The 15733-nt window shown below is 38.7% G+C and overlaps 1 protein-coding gene across 2 annotated transcripts in view; it reads left to right on the forward strand.

Moving 5' to 3' along the window:
- The window catches only part of TMEFF2 (transmembrane protein with EGF like and two follistatin like domains 2), a 273922-nt gene that overhangs the window by 217351 nt on the left and 40838 nt on the right, over positions 1-15733 (forward strand). For both annotated transcript variants that reach the window (XM_008258851.4, XM_002712353.5), the window contains exons 6-7: positions 2774-2922; positions 3994-4053. In XM_008258851.4, the coding sequence (XP_008257073.1) occupies positions 2774-2922; positions 3994-4053 (209 nt within the window). The remainder of the gene's footprint in view (positions 1-2773; positions 2923-3993; positions 4054-15733) is intronic.

Below are 15733 nucleotides of genomic sequence, written 5' to 3' on the forward strand. Positions count from 1 at the left end.
TGGAATGAGCCGAGGCAGCAATGTCTGGTTCCAGTAGCTGTCACCACACGGCCACGTCATGTCTGAAGAAGTCAAGCCATTCCTTAATGAGTTAGTCACTGGTTAGTGGTGGTTGTCATCTGTCCAAGCTATTTGCTCCTAAACTGTGAATGTAAAAATAAACACGTTTTCCTGACGCAAGTCTCTTACCCACCCACTCCCAAAATTAAGTGTTTTAGCACAATTCCTGCCAGTATTTTCAACAGGAATCTAAGTAATTCTGACACAAATGGTCTACGGGCTACACTGGGATAAGCATTGGTTGGGTAGAAAAACCCCCTCCACTCACTCAACAAACCAATTAGATCGCGACTCCCAGGAAGCCCGTGTGGTACCTGGATAATTACCTAGAACTGCAGAACTTTGGGCTCCAACTCAGATTTCCTGGGGCCCAGGAATCTTCTTATGAACTTTGTAGTTAATAGTTCTGTGGAAGACTCTAAAATATATTTCCTCTGGTGGTAGACCCTTGCTCCACAATGTCCTTGCTCTCTGACAGTGCAGAACATCTTTGGTCTGTAAAGTGGATGTCATAAGGATTCCTAAAGCAATGCATGTGAAGATCCCAACATGTGGTAACCTGCTTGTCATTGGCATCATTATGTTGTGTGCCCTGTCTAAGTGAGACATACACATGGAAAACATGTGGTTCAAGAGGTGGGCATTTAGCCTCACAATTAAGGTGCCCAAGTGCCATGAAGGAGGGCCCTGGTCCACTCCCAGTTCCAGCTCCTGATTCCAGCTTCCTGCTAATGCAGACACTGAGAGGCAGCAGTAATGGCTCTACTGTTGGGTTCCTGCCTGCATGAGGGAGAATTGGATTGAATTCAAGGCTCCCGGTTTCAATCCTCCTGCCACCTCACCAGCATGGACATTGAGGGTGTGACCTAGCGGATGGGAACTCTTTCTCTTTCCCTTTCTCACTCTGTCTCTCTACTCTCAAATAATAATTTTTTAAAAAAAGTTTTTTAATGTGTGGCTTATTATATAAGCTACATATGAAGCATAATCTGTTTATAAAAATAATATAGATTAATAAAATTTGAATTATAAGTTTATATTCTAAGGCAGTAACAGGTTTCACACATACATACCGTAAAACACTCAATATTCTGAATAAGAAAGTAAATTGGGGGCCGGTGCCACGGCTCAATAGGCTAATCTTCCACCTAGCGGCTCCAGCACACCGGGTTCTAGTCCCGGTCGGGGTGCCGGATTCTGTCCCAGTTGCCCCTCTTCCAGGCCAGCTCTCTGCTGTGGCCTGGGAGTGCAGTGGAGGATGACCCAAGTGCTTGGGTCCTGCACCCCATGGGAGACCAGGAGAAGCACCTGGCTCCTGCCTTCTGATCAGCCGGTGCGCCGGCTGCAGTGCGCTGGCCGCGGCGGCCATTGGATGGTGAACCAACGGCAAAGGAGGATCTTTCTCTCTGTCTCTCTCTCTCTCACTGTCCACTCTGCCTGGAAAAAAAAAGTAAATTGGAAAATATAAAAATTGTAAGATGAGAGCATACTACAGAAAAAAAATCATAAGATTTCTTTAAAATATTTAATTATTCTAGCTTAGGTGAAGAATTGTCATTATCTATCAAATTTTCATTCAAATAATAGGAAAATTTGAAATAGTGACAATCAACTTGTATTTATTATTTAAAACAAGAGTGTAAATTTGAGAAAATGTCTGGAATATACCTATGGAAGCCCAGGAAAGCCCTGAAACTTTATGCAAAGCATAGATTATGTGAAGATGTATGTTTCTGGGAAGAGATCTGTAGCTTGCATTTGATTCTGAAAGGGTTTTGTAGCCTGTAACAGGTTGAGAATCTCCAAAGATTCCCGTTTAGTGCAAATTTTGTACATTCCTATTTATGCTGAAGACATTTAATCTCTGATTGCATTCCAAATAATTTGCTGCTTTGTTTTCACTTCATTGTCCTCTGAGTCATTTTCTCCAAGTGGTGAGGATTCAAATATCTCAAGAAAAGAAGAGCAGTGAGATTTCAACTAAAAAAGCTTAAGCATAGTTTCATGGCCACTGCTGCCTATTCCAATTCTACAAGCATCAGCACGGAGATTTATAACAGGTTTTAAAAGTTCTCAGGCAGAAATTAACTGATAACCATTTTCGAAGTTTCCCCTTTTCATTTTTTTACCCGTTGCTCAGTATTCTGAATGATTTTCATTAGTTTTGTGGGTTTTTTTTTTTTTTTTTTCATCTCAGGTAGAAAAGTGAAGGAACTTCCCTGGAAGGATACAATTCAATTTTGCCTACTTGCATTTTTTGTTTGTTTGTTTGTTTGTTTGTTTGTTTTTTTGACAGGCAGAGTGGACAGTGAGAGAAAGAGACAGAGAGAAAGGTCTTCCTTTTGCCATTGGTTCACCCTCCAATGGCCGCCACGGCGGGCGCACTGCAGCTGGTGCACCATGCTGATCTGAAGCCAGGAGCCAGGTGCTTCTCCTGGTCTCCCGTGCGGGTGCAGGGCCATCCTCCACTGCACTCCCAGGCCACAGCAGAGAGCTGGCCTGGAAGAGGGGCAACTGGGACAGAATCCGACGCCCCGACCGGGACTAGAACCTGGGGTGCTGGTGCCGCAAGGCGGAGGATTAGCCTATTGAGCCGCCGCGCCGGCCGCCTACTTGCATTTTGCCAACTTGGCAATTCTTTCATTTGTGTCTTATTTATCATGTGGTAACAACACTATTGATGTTATGTGTTTTGATTTCTCTCTCCCTTTAGGTGTGTGTGCAACATTGACTGTTCTCAAACCAACTTCAATCCACTCTGTGCTTCTGATGGGAAATCTTATGATAATGCATGTCAAATCAAAGAAGCGTCATGTCAGAAACAGGAGAAAATTGAAGTCATGTCTTTGGGTCGGTGTCAAGGTAATGTTCATACCAAAATTCATTTCAAAGAATGTTTTTAGTCTTTGTGCAGAAATGAAAAGTGAAGATAACTTCTTATTAGGCTGCTATTTCATTTCTGAAAGACATTTCTGATTTACAATGGATAGTAGAGACTAGTGCAACATTTGGGCTGATTATAGGTGTTTGAGGGCCTATCAGCAACAGTACATATTTTTTTTTTCTATATAATGGGACTCTATTGTCACAGTGCCCTGAACATAAGAAGCCAATATTTGGAAGACAGCAGACATTTTCAACAAAGGATAAAAGAGAAAGGCATTTTTAATGAAAAATCTTAAGAATTTATTAGACAACCTTGAAATTAAAAGATCACCCTATCTTTATGTATCAATTCAGTAGAAATATTTCAAATCCTTTTTTTTTTTTTAACAGGCAGAGTGGACAGTGAGAGAGAGAGAGACAGAGAGAAAGGTCTTCCTTTGCCATTGGTTCACCCTCCAATGGTCACCGTGCCCGGCGCGCTGCGGCCAGCGCACTGCGCTGATCTGAAGGCAGGAGCCAGGTGCTTATCCTGGTCTCCCATGGGATGCAGGGCCCAAGTACTGGGGCCATCCTCCACTGCACTCCTGGGCCACAGCAGAGAGCTGGCCTGGAAGAGGGGCAACTGGGACAGAATCCGGCGCCCCGACCGGGACTAGAATCTGGTGTGCCGGCGCCGCTAGGCGGAGGATTAGCCAAGTGAGCCGCGGCGCCGGCCTTCAAATCCATTTTTAAAAACAGGATGTACTAGAATGTTCTATTTCATCTTTTATTCAAAAATATTTTCTTAGGTTTTGAACTATGCCTTTATCTAACTTATCTCAGTTATACTTATAAACTTCCTTCTTGTCCCAAACTTTAGGAATTTGCCATCATTCTGTCACCTCCTCTGAAATAGAAATTGTCGTTAGCTTTGTTGATCTGTATAAAGGTTCTTACAGCTATCATTGTAAAAATTCTCTAATTGTAATGAGGATCATATTAGAAGAGGTTGACAATCGATATTTAGGAAACAGTTCATCAATCTTTATTGTAAATTTTTTAATACAGATAACACAACTACAACTACTAAATCTGAAGATGGGCATTATGCAAGAACAGATTATGCAGGTATGTAATATTTTCGGCTACAAAATGTGAGCACTTTTCATAAGAGAGCCCTGAGTAAATGTTGTTTACCATTCAGAGATGAACTTGGCAAGACCTTTGACACATGATGCTCTTCTGTTTCTTAGTTCAAGACTTTATTAGACAAGAGTAAGCTTTGGTGAAGCAAATAGACAAGCTGTGCTCTTTTTTGCTGCCAGAATTAAAGCAGTTGTCAAAAATGTCAGTAAGATATAATTAACTTGTTTTGACAGTACGAATGGTACAAATGACAAAACATTTATCAAATTAGTGGGCATCAATGGAAATTAATGCAATTTTGACACTACATTGTAATAAATGCAAATGTTCTCATTTTAATTTTCATAACAGTCAACAATAAAAAAAGTTTTCTAACCTGAAAAGTTCAGAAGGACAATTGTGAATAGTAATAGAAGCTATCATTGTTTAGATGGAGAATTTATAAAGGTATGTAAGATGTATTTTAAAAATAACAAAATCCTTTAATTTGTTGTGAAACTAAATAGTAGCTTCATAAAACATTTACATAAAATACAAATACATATTATTATATAGCTTTACTTAATGTAAATTTCCTAGAGTAAAAAATAATTTATGAATGTACAATTGAAATTTTATAAGATTCTTAAATTTTTAAAAGTCTGGGATAAAAAACATAAAATTTTAGAGGTTAATAATATGCAAGTTTTCTTAAAACTGAACATTCCGTTTGACTATTAAGAATTTTAATTAAGGGGCTGATAAAACCACCCACCTACGGTGCTAGCATCCCATATGAGTCCCAGCTGCTCTACTTCCCATCCAGCTCTCTGCAAATGCTTGGGCCCCTGCACCCAAATGGGAGACCCAGAAAAAGCTCCTGGCTCCTGGGGTGTGAACCAGCAGATGGAAGATCTCATTCTCTCTCTCTCTCTCTCTCTCTCGCTCGCTTTCTGAATAATTTTTCCCTTCAAATAAATACACCTTAAAAAAGGAATTTTCATTAGATTTTAGGTTAATATTCAATTGAAAAGAATTGTTATTTATCTTTCAAAACATATACTACTACTCTGTTTTTCTGAAATTTCATTTCCTCTAACATATGGCTGAGGTTATATTTACATATAGAGTAAATCACTGTGAGATTAAAAAAACTCTAGTAATCAGCTGTTTCCCTTACCAATTATCTCAAGTGTCTCAGAATTTGGATATAATAATTCTCTTTTAAAAACTCTTTCACATTGATATTTTCCAACAGCTAGATGATATTTTTCATATGCCAATAGCCTAGAATTATGAATAATGGTATATGAAATAATATTAGTTCTACTATTCCATAACCATTCCCAAAGTATCCAGAAGATATATAAATAGATGTTCCTTGGAAAGAAGAGTCCAATGGTCAATAAACTTGCAGCAGACTCAGAGAAACAACTGTGTCTTTTACCCATAGCTCTTCATAGCTCTTGTGCTCACTATTAAATATTAAAGAGCCATGCATCTTTTATTAACAGTTATCCTTTTGTATCTTCAGGGTTTGATTCTGGGACCCCCAGACTCAGATATCAAAAAAATCATAAGATGCTTAAGTTCATCATCTAAAATGGCTTACTATTGGCATGTAATCTATGTACAGCCTCCTATATAATTTAAAACATCTCTAGACGACTTGCAGAACCTAAAGTAATGCATATGTACCTAAAAGGGTATTATAATGACAAGAAAGAACAGTCTATATTCGTTCAGTATAGAGGCAATTTTCTAAGAGATTTTATTTATTTATTTGCAAAGCAGAGTTATATATAGAAAGAGGGAGAGACAGGGAGGGAGAGAGAGAGAGAGAGTGATTGATTCATCTGCCATCTACTGATTCATTCCCCAAACAGCTGCAATGGCCAGGGAAAATCCAGGGGCCAGGATCTCCTACATGGTGGCAGGGGCTCAATCCCTTGGGCCATCTTAAGCTGCTTTCTCAGGTGTATTAGCAGGGAGCTGGACGGCATGTGACACTGGAACTGCAAATGGCACCCATATGGAATGCCATCATTGCGGGTGGTGGCTTAACCCACTGAGCCACAACCCCATCCCCTATACATGCAACTTTTAAAAAGTATATTTTTGATTCTTAGTTGATTAAATCTGTGGATACAGAACCCCTGGATAAGGAGGGCCACTTCTACTGACTTTTTAACGTTTTGTTGTGCAGAATTTCTACTCTATGTAGAATATAAAAAATATAGGCCTAATAGTATAATGAACCCACATGTATTCATCATTCAAACCCAAAAACACTAATACATGGCTAACCCAGACCCATCTGAACCCCCATTATCTTTCCTGGCTTCTTGAATTGTGGAAGCATATCCCAGAAACTACATTCTTTCTTTTTTTTTTTAATTCTTTGTGGGGTTTTTTTTTTTAAGACTTATTTATTTATTTGAAAGGCAGAGTTAGAGAGAGGCAGAGAGAAATCTTCCATCCACTGGTTCACTCCCCACATGGCCACAATGGCCAGAGCTGAGCCAATTTGAAGCTAAGAGCCAGGAGCTTCTTCTGGGTCTCCCACGTGGGTGCAGGGGCCCAAGTACTTGAGCCATCTTCTACTGCTTTGCCAGGCCATAGCAGAGAGCTTGATCAGAAATGGAGCAGCCAGGACTCAAACTGGTGACCATATGGGATGCCAACACTGCAGACCAGGGCTTTAACCCACTGTGCCACAACACCAGCCCGAAAACTGCATTCTTGCATTGATGAATACTTTAGTATGAAATTAAAGCAGATAAACCCCCTTTTAACAAAAATCACACATGGTAATCACACCTAAAACCATTATAAACAATTCCTTAGTATGCACAGCTTTTATCAAAATTATTTGATGAATAATACATGTCTTATGGTACATTTTTCAGTACTAATATTCCCAAGAAGGTACTTTGGGATATGTTGATTCATATAAATATTATAAAAAGTAATAAAAGGAGCACATGCTTGGCAAGCACTGGGGTGTAGCAGTTAAGACACCTACATCCCATATCAGAATGTCTAGGCTCCAAAGCCAGCTCTGCTACTGACTTAGCTTCCTGCTAATGCACACCTTGGTTGGGAGGCAGCAGGTGATAGTTCAAGAGGTTGGATTCCTGCCACCCACATGGAAGACCCGGACTGAGTTCCCCATTCTGGACTCTGGTTGTTGCAGGCATTTGGAGAATGAACCAGTAAAAGGGGGTTCTCTCTTTCTCTCCCTCTCTCTCTCTGTTTCTTAAATAAATAATTTTAATAAAAAAGTAATAAAAATAATAAAGGAAAGTCAAGGTCTAAGATCAATAATATATACAGCATTTTTAATTTTAAAGGAAATCAAATTTAAATTCTATATTGTCATAAATAATCATCAGTATATATCAACAGTTTTATAAGCCACTTCTACAAACTGTACCTGGAATACCTTATATGTGTTTGGTTAACTCATTCATTTGGAAAAATCTTTTTAAATGTAGCATTCTATGAGTATCTTCTCCACTGAACTAGTCATCATTGGACTTACAGGAAAATCAAGCTTCTCCCTGAATATTTTGTCCCTAAAGCAAATAACTCCTCAAATTGATTACCATTCATATGCAAATATATGTGCATTTATAAAATTCTCCCAATAGATATCATTATAGGATTTACCAGTCTGTGACTGCAATGTGGTCATTTTCAAAGAGATTTGAGGATTCAATATTTTTAAAATTTTATCACTTATTTAATTTCACTTTATTTGAAAGATGGATATCTTCCATCCACTGGTTCACTTTTCCAATGCTTGGCACAGCTGGATCTGGGCCAGACAGGAGCCTGAAGTCAGGAACACTCCATCTGGGTCTCCCACGTGGGTAGCAGGGACTGTTTTCAAGCAGTCAAATGCTGACTCCCAGGATGTGCATTAGCAGGAAGCTGAATTGGAAATGGAGTGGTGGGGACTCAAATCAAGCACCCAGATTTGGTATGTGGAGTTCTAGAGTGATGACTTAAGCTGCTGTGCCAATATGCCTGCCCCTGGGGATTAAATTTTCCTTGCAAAGAAAATCTTACCTGTGTTTGGTTTAAAACAGATAATCTCTGATGTTCAGTCTCACTAATTTTAGGGTTTTACTTTTTATTTAATTCAGATGTAGAGAGGAAGAGGGAGAGTCAGGGAGAACCCCCATTTGCTGTTTCACTCCCCAAACCTCCCCAAAAAGGAGCCCAGAACTCAAAACAGATCTCCCCCATGGATGGCAGAATCCAATTAGTTGAACCACAACTGCTGCCTTCCAATGTCTGAAGTAGCAGGAAGCTGTAATCAGGAGTTGGAGTGAAGCTTCAAACCCAGATGCTTTGATAAGGGATTCAGGTATCTTAACTACTAGACCAAACATGCATCACAGTGTCACTGTTTCTATCGACATTGTTCCTTGTCTTATCTTTTTATTGGACATGGAAAAGAAGAGAATATGTTCTTAAATAAATGTAAATGAAAACTATTCCGTCACTCAATATGGCCCAGGTTCTTCCAGCTTGACATCAGATTTATCAAGTTAATGTGAAAGAGAAACTTAAAAAAAAAGTAGTTTAAAAATACAAGCTTGTTGGAAACCAAACCAGACATGATCAAAGATAAAGTCAACTGAAGCTTGCAATGCCTAATTAAACATTGATTATGCACTTTCAAATTCCCTTGGAATTTATTTTAGGGGTCTTTATCTTCATTAGCAGTTTTATATTACTCTTTAGAAATTATTTAATTAATAGATTGCTTAATATTCCCTCACATCAATACAACTTGCATTTTCTTGAATTCTGGAACAGTAACTTTGGGAAAAAGTTAGAGACTGGCGTTGTCATTGTCCTCTTGATTTCTATTTCACATGGTTAAAAAAATCTCCCAAGAGGGAAACAGGAACTGGATGACTCACATACCTAGAGGTTTGCTGTGTGCTCGTAGCTACTTTAACGTCACAGCCACTTCCCTTGTTAGATAAACCTACACGGTTCTCCCAGCAGAAGGGCATAAGGATGTCAGCACACCTCATTTATTCCTCACAGGCCACTCATTCCACAGGCTTCCAGCTCACACTCTCCGCCTTCTTTCCTTAAAGTCTACCGTGAAAATTATTCATACAAGAACCATGTTTCTAATTCTACGATTGAGGATCTTCTTTAAGGAAAGCCTAAATCTTAAATCCATTGTATCTTAATGTTGGCATTACTAAAAGAAAAATCCGTGAGAAGCAGCAGAGGCTGGATTTCAGACAATAAATGCAAACTAAGGAAGCACGCCACCACTGAAACACGTGTGGAATTCCAGAGTCGCTTCATTTCCCCCAGAGAGGTGAGCTCCATGATCCTCAGAGGCACATAAACGAAGTGGCACCAGGAAACCAAAGAACTTGCCAAATCATCCCTGCCAGCGTGCACTCTCCTTGGATCTGAATTGGATCTCTCTTCTGCCCTCTCCCCTCTAATGAGACTCAAGGCATTTGAGTCTTTGTCCCTCTTTGCTTCAAGGTCTACCCACAGGATCTCTGCTAGATAAACTAAACAGGCCATTTAATGTTATTCTCCCCTCATCAGTCTAACACTTGGATTAGATCTGTCTCTTCACCCTGAGAAAGGTTCCGAGAATACAGATGTTGTAAGATCACAAAGCTAGGGTTTTAGAGGCTTTCCGTTGTCTCAAATTGCTGATATTAAATTTCCCTTGTGGACATTTTAGAAGAGCAAATGCTGTGCAGCTCTTGAAATGTGTGATATTTGCATACACACACACACACACACATACACATCCTACCCTATAATAAAATGATGAAGCTAAGCTGTTTTCTTTTTCCTCATCTGGTATATGTGTGTTTTTTTTCTGATTGTGTTGTTTTTCTGTCTAAAAGCCTGGTTATGCTTCAGAAAAAGTGACTATATATTTTTCTAGTAAAAAAGTGCTTAATTTTATATTGTTTGATATTTTAAAAATGAAGTTAAATGATTTTGTTTTTATCATCTAAAAATAAAGTGCATTTTATTTTATGACATCCTGAACCAGTTTCCAAAATAAGGATTTGCAGTGTCTTATAATTAAAATGCATTCAAAGAGATTGTTTAAACAGAAACTGAAAACATAAAAGCAGAACTGTTACAATTGCTGCATTTGGCCTTAAGCTTCCTTGCAACCAATACAAATAAAGAAATTACTGTTGAATCTAGTCATTCAACAGATACTTACAGGGACCCTGCTCTGTACAAGCCACTGTCCTGGATTTTACAAAGGTGAACAAACCAGCACAGGTTTCTGTTAAATGGAACTTAGGTTTTCATTATCTGAGAGAAATAAATAGAAAGTAAATTCAGAGACCAAAGGCAATGTTGCTCTATGTCAAGTTATAAAGAAAATGTTTAGAGCAGATTTTTTTTCCTAAAAGACATCACTGGAAAACAAGATGAAGATAAAATTTCCAACAGTCTCGGTTTTTATAAAATGTGCCAAGTGTACAGTTAGGAATTTTAAAAAATATTTATTTATTTTTATTTATTTGTTTATTAAGAGGGAAAAAGAGAGAGGGAGAGACAGAACTTCCACTCACTGGGATTTTTAAAATTAATTTTTGATAACTTTCTAGGACATTGCATTAAAATATGCATAACTCAATAATACATGTGACAGGCTAAAGTAAAAACTTTCATTCAGGTATACTTCCAAAGTGGAAAAAAATAAATAACTAACTCAAAATACCAAGTAAAGTGTCTTTGAGGGAGAGCATGTTCCATTAGTTTTCTTTCTGTTTTCTATAAGCTAAACAGTAACTGGGTAAAGGAGCAATCAGAAAAGCTGGGAAAAGATACAGAATATACTATTTCATAGAATGTATATAGAGAAAAAATCCTTTTTGTTAGCTGTTGCTAATGAGAATGGTAAACCCTAGCTTATGTGAGCCTTTGTGGGAGCAGGGTCTGCCTAACTCTGACTGTAGCTACAGCCATGCATGGAGGCCTGGAGCCTAGTTGTTGAGCACAACATTGTGGCACTCACCAGTCCTTGTAACATTTAGGAAGAATTGATTTCTAGGAATTTTTTTCTTTAGAAATGCATCGCTTATTTTCAAGCAATAATTTAGAGATTAAGCCATCATCTAAAATATGAAAGAAGGAAGCCAGAAATATATGGGTAAACCAGATTCTACTCACCCTGTTACTACTCCATCAACCCAATTCCCACACTAAGAAGAAATTGACATCCTGAAAGGATATCTAGATAGTATAAGTAAATTGTCAAAATAACTTGTTCTCCGTAAAAGCCATTGCAATTTACAAAGGCTTTCACCTGTGTTGTCTCCTTCAGTCCTGACAACAGCAATGTGAAGAACATACTGAATTCATGTGACAGGTGAGAAATGGAGGTTTAGAGAGACATTCAGGAAAAAGACTACACGATAAAGCTAACGTTCAGCCCATCATCCCATCACCACTAATTCCAGAACCCAGCAAGTGTGAATGTGAGGGACCCCGGGAGAAATGTCAGTAACTAGCATTCTCAAGGGCTTTGAGACGGACTGAATCCCAAAAGTTAACCCCAGGGCAGCCCCAGACTCAAAGATGCTGTCTGCAATGCTGTGAGATGCTGCAGAGTTGCTTTGCTCTTTGAATTTGTGTCTATACATTTTAAATATCCTATAAGTACAATATGGTTTAGCTTTTAAATTCTCCTGTTCTTTTTCTTGTTTCTCCACACAAACGGTGTTTCCTTTAGAAAAATCTTGCATTAACAAAAACAAAACAGATTAACCTCTTCGTGATACTTTGTAGTTTTACAAAGATCTATTCACATTACCTTATTTGTTCTAATGTCAACTTAATAAAAAATAAAAGAGTTACAATACTAAGGGAGATACAGATGAGGATGACAGAAGCTAAGTGGCTAACCAAGAACTAGACGTGGTATTTTGATATATAGATCACTCTTTCATATTAATAGGGCACTTGTTTGATTTATCTAAATTTGCCTCAATTTCTCCTCCACTATACATTTACCGGCATGAAGATCAAATGGTTTCATATCATATTTGAATTAATTCAGTCATGTGGAAAAATCTACATTTAAAAATGAAAGCTTTTTTCATTTGCTCATGAACACAAGGAGCACTTCACTGGAAAACACGTTATGTCTGGGCCAATAACTTGATCTGTAGGAAATAAATAAATAGCAGCAAATGCAGGCAGCAGCTTGTAGCACAAATATTGGTATCAACAGTGAAATAAATAAAAATGTTTGCCCAGGCTATTATAGTGCCACCAGACTAGCCTAGAATATTTAAGCTCAGAAAATGAATTAAGATGTCAAGATTTTTCAAGATTTCTGAGGGAAAGTGTCTCAATTCAAGTGTTTTCCCCTCTGGGATTTACATTAAAGTGCTGCAAAATTCATAAAGCTTCCTATGAACTCTAACTCACAATTTTTCCTGCTCTCTTGAACTTCTGTGCTTTCATTGTTTTCCCCATAAAATCATGTAGCCAGTCATCTGTAATATTATGTTATGTTCATGGTTATAGATAAACACAGAAATGGTATTTGCAATACAGATGAAGGCTTCTACTGAAGAGTTGCCTTGGGCCCTGGTAGACACTCTGGAAAACTTTGTGCTTATGCCCCAGTTCATAAATGCATCCTGCATCATTTATGTGTACTTTTGCTGTTAGAAATGCTCCTTTCTGAAACAAATCATTCACCTTGAGGGGTTACTTCTCTACCTTGCTCTTGCATAAACGTCTGCCAGGTAGTGTAGTGGCTGTAGCCATGACATCAAACAGCACTGAGTTTAAAGACAGGGCCTTGCTATTACTGCTGATTTAGCCTTGAAGGACTTAGCTGACCCATCTGAGCCTCAGTTTCTTTATGTGTTCAATGGAGGTACGCAGCCTACTTCCAAAGGTTTTAAGTTTATAAAAAGGCATCATGCCAGTCACTGGCAAGCAACTAGTGAACTAGCAATTGTTATTACTTTTCTTTTGTTCCAACAGTCAAAATGAATTTATTCTTATGGGAAATATAACAAATTGTATGGATTCTGGTGTGTCCAGAAGATATGCGTTCAGAGTTTTTATATGTATCTTACCATTTAGGGAATCATACAGGAAGCTTGTGGTACTTTTTGGTACCCAAGTCATATAATAGCTGGCTGCAAGAGATCTTGGATCTTTAGTTCATCCAAAAGAAGTATTTATTGAGCACTTATGTATACATTTATAAGTTTTCAGGACATTAATATGTTTAAATTTTCACTCAAACAATAATTCAATTTTCCTCCAGGTCATGTAATTTAGTGTATGGTATATTTTTGGTCACTTAACACAATCAAAAGTTTATTATACCAAGAGACACAAACAATGAAGTGGGAGGACATAGTCTATGACAGAACTGCAACCTGATGGTATTACTTATTCTTTTTTTCAATTTGATCTTTAAAATCAGTACTTATACCCCAAAGTGTATGTTTGAAGGAACCATATATACATTATTTTAAAGAAATCTATGTGATGATGACCAAGGAAAACAGGAGTGTGGTATATAGGCATTTATTTCTGCTTATGCAAAATATTATTTTCACTCAAAAATGTTAATGTTCACATGCTGATGATTAACACATGCACATATATCAAAGAGTCGAGGACAAATATTTTTAATGAGAATTGATTGTAAGAAAAGGTGAAGTCTATTTCGCATAGGAGGCAAGGAGAGAAAAGCCACTTGTGCTTAACTGCCTGGATTTTACTGGTGAAAATGCCACGATTCTCCATCTTGATCTATCCTTTCGCCTCAAGTGTGTTATTTCCACTCCTGGGAAGAGTAGTGTACGTATGGGTAGAAACTATGACACTTAAGCAAAAGTAGAATATATCCGAATGATCTGTTTAATTTCAAGACACAGTGTTATCCACAAAATTAGTAAATAAAATTCAAGCAGTTTAAAAAAAATCCAAAATGCTCGGACCACGTTGATTTTCTGCTTTGGTTAATGAATCTGACATGCCCAAAATATAAGAACCCACATTGTCAGCCACATAAAAATTCAGTACTCATATCTTGGTGATTTGAGACTGTGTACAAACATAATCAACGAGGAATATTTTTAAAACCTCTAAAACTAAGTATCTCAGAGCAAGGGTATTTCCAGTTACTTATTTCTTAGCTAGTTCCCTCCAGTTGTTCATTAGGAAAAGGCTGAGATGTTTAGTTCAAACTCCAATGTAATCAAGAAGAAATTTAACATATGAGCCAGACTCCAAGCATAACAAACATATGGGAATCAGTGACAAGGCTTAAAAGTAGGAGGTGGTCTGTGAACAGGGAATAGTAATGAGAAACAGGAAGAATGCCCCACCTCTGAGAACTGAGATGCAGGGGAAGAAGGTAGGAAATATGACCACCTTGCTAGGAGGTGGAAGGGATTTGGCAAACTCCAGGAAGACTAGTGCTTCATTATGCAGGAAGAAAGATGGAATTTCAATGAAGCACCTTATGATTCAAGGGAATGCATTTTTTATGGAGTAGAGTTTCTGATGGACTTTGGGCAGTGTTTGGAGTTTGGGAGCATGGAGATAGGCTTAATCAAGTGTGGAGAACCATCAAGGGCAGTGCACCATGGGTGTGACTCAATGGAGGATGGATAACAGAGAGAGTAAGAATGATAGTTTGAATATTTAAATTCATGGAATACCAGGAGTAAGTTGTTCTCAGTGGTGAACACAAATTAACCAAATTTACTGCTCACATTCTGGTTTCCATTGAGAAAGGGCTGCCTAGATGACTTGTATGCTTTGAGTAGTGTACTGTGTTCCTAGAGTGGAATCATCTGAGAAGCCCAGTCTAAACGATGTAGCTGAGAGGTTAAACAGAGCATATAGACTTTCGATGTGTTTGAGTGCAGGTTCAGTCTCTGCACTTCCACAACTGGCCCACCTTCCTGATAAAGGGCTGGACCCCTGCAACCCATGTGAGAGACTCTAATGGAGTTCTAGGCTCCCAGCTTCAGCCTGGCCCAGACCTGTCCATTGTGACTATCTGGGGAGTAAACCCACAGATGGAAGATCTCTTGCTCTCACTCTCACTCCTCTTGTTCTCGCTCTCTCTCCCTTCCATCCCCCCATGACTCTGCCTTTCAAAGACATATATACAAACTTTAAAAAAATACAGACGTTCTTGCCCTCAGTTCACTATAAATAAGAAGAGTCTTGGCTAGCACTTCCTCTCCCATGGAGAGAACTTGGCACTAACACTATTGGCCCGTGTGAGTTTTAATCTGACTTTTCATTTCTGGATAGTCTACCATACCATCTACCTATTTCCTAAAAATATTCATAGTAAAGTTAAAGTAAAACTGTGGCCTAGCCACACAGAAACCACTTCTCGGTAAAGCATCTGGGGCTCTGAACAAGCACAGGCAATCCTGCTGTCCTTACTTCTCAGCTCCTTTGGAATCTTGCTCAACAGTCCCAGGAAATGACACTGTGTGCTGATATATCAGCCAGGGTTGGCGCTGTGGCGCAGTGGGTTAACACCCTGACCTGAAGCGCCGGCATCCCATATGGGCACCGGTTCTAGTCCCAGCTGCTCCTCTTCTGATCCAGCTCTCTGCTGTGGCCTGGGAAAGCAGTAGAAGATGGCCCAAGTCCTTGG

This window comes from Oryctolagus cuniculus, chromosome 3, assembly GCF_964237555.1.
Source record: "Oryctolagus cuniculus chromosome 3, mOryCun1.1, whole genome shotgun sequence".
NCBI classification, from domain to species: domain Eukaryota; kingdom Metazoa; phylum Chordata; class Mammalia; order Lagomorpha; family Leporidae; genus Oryctolagus; species Oryctolagus cuniculus.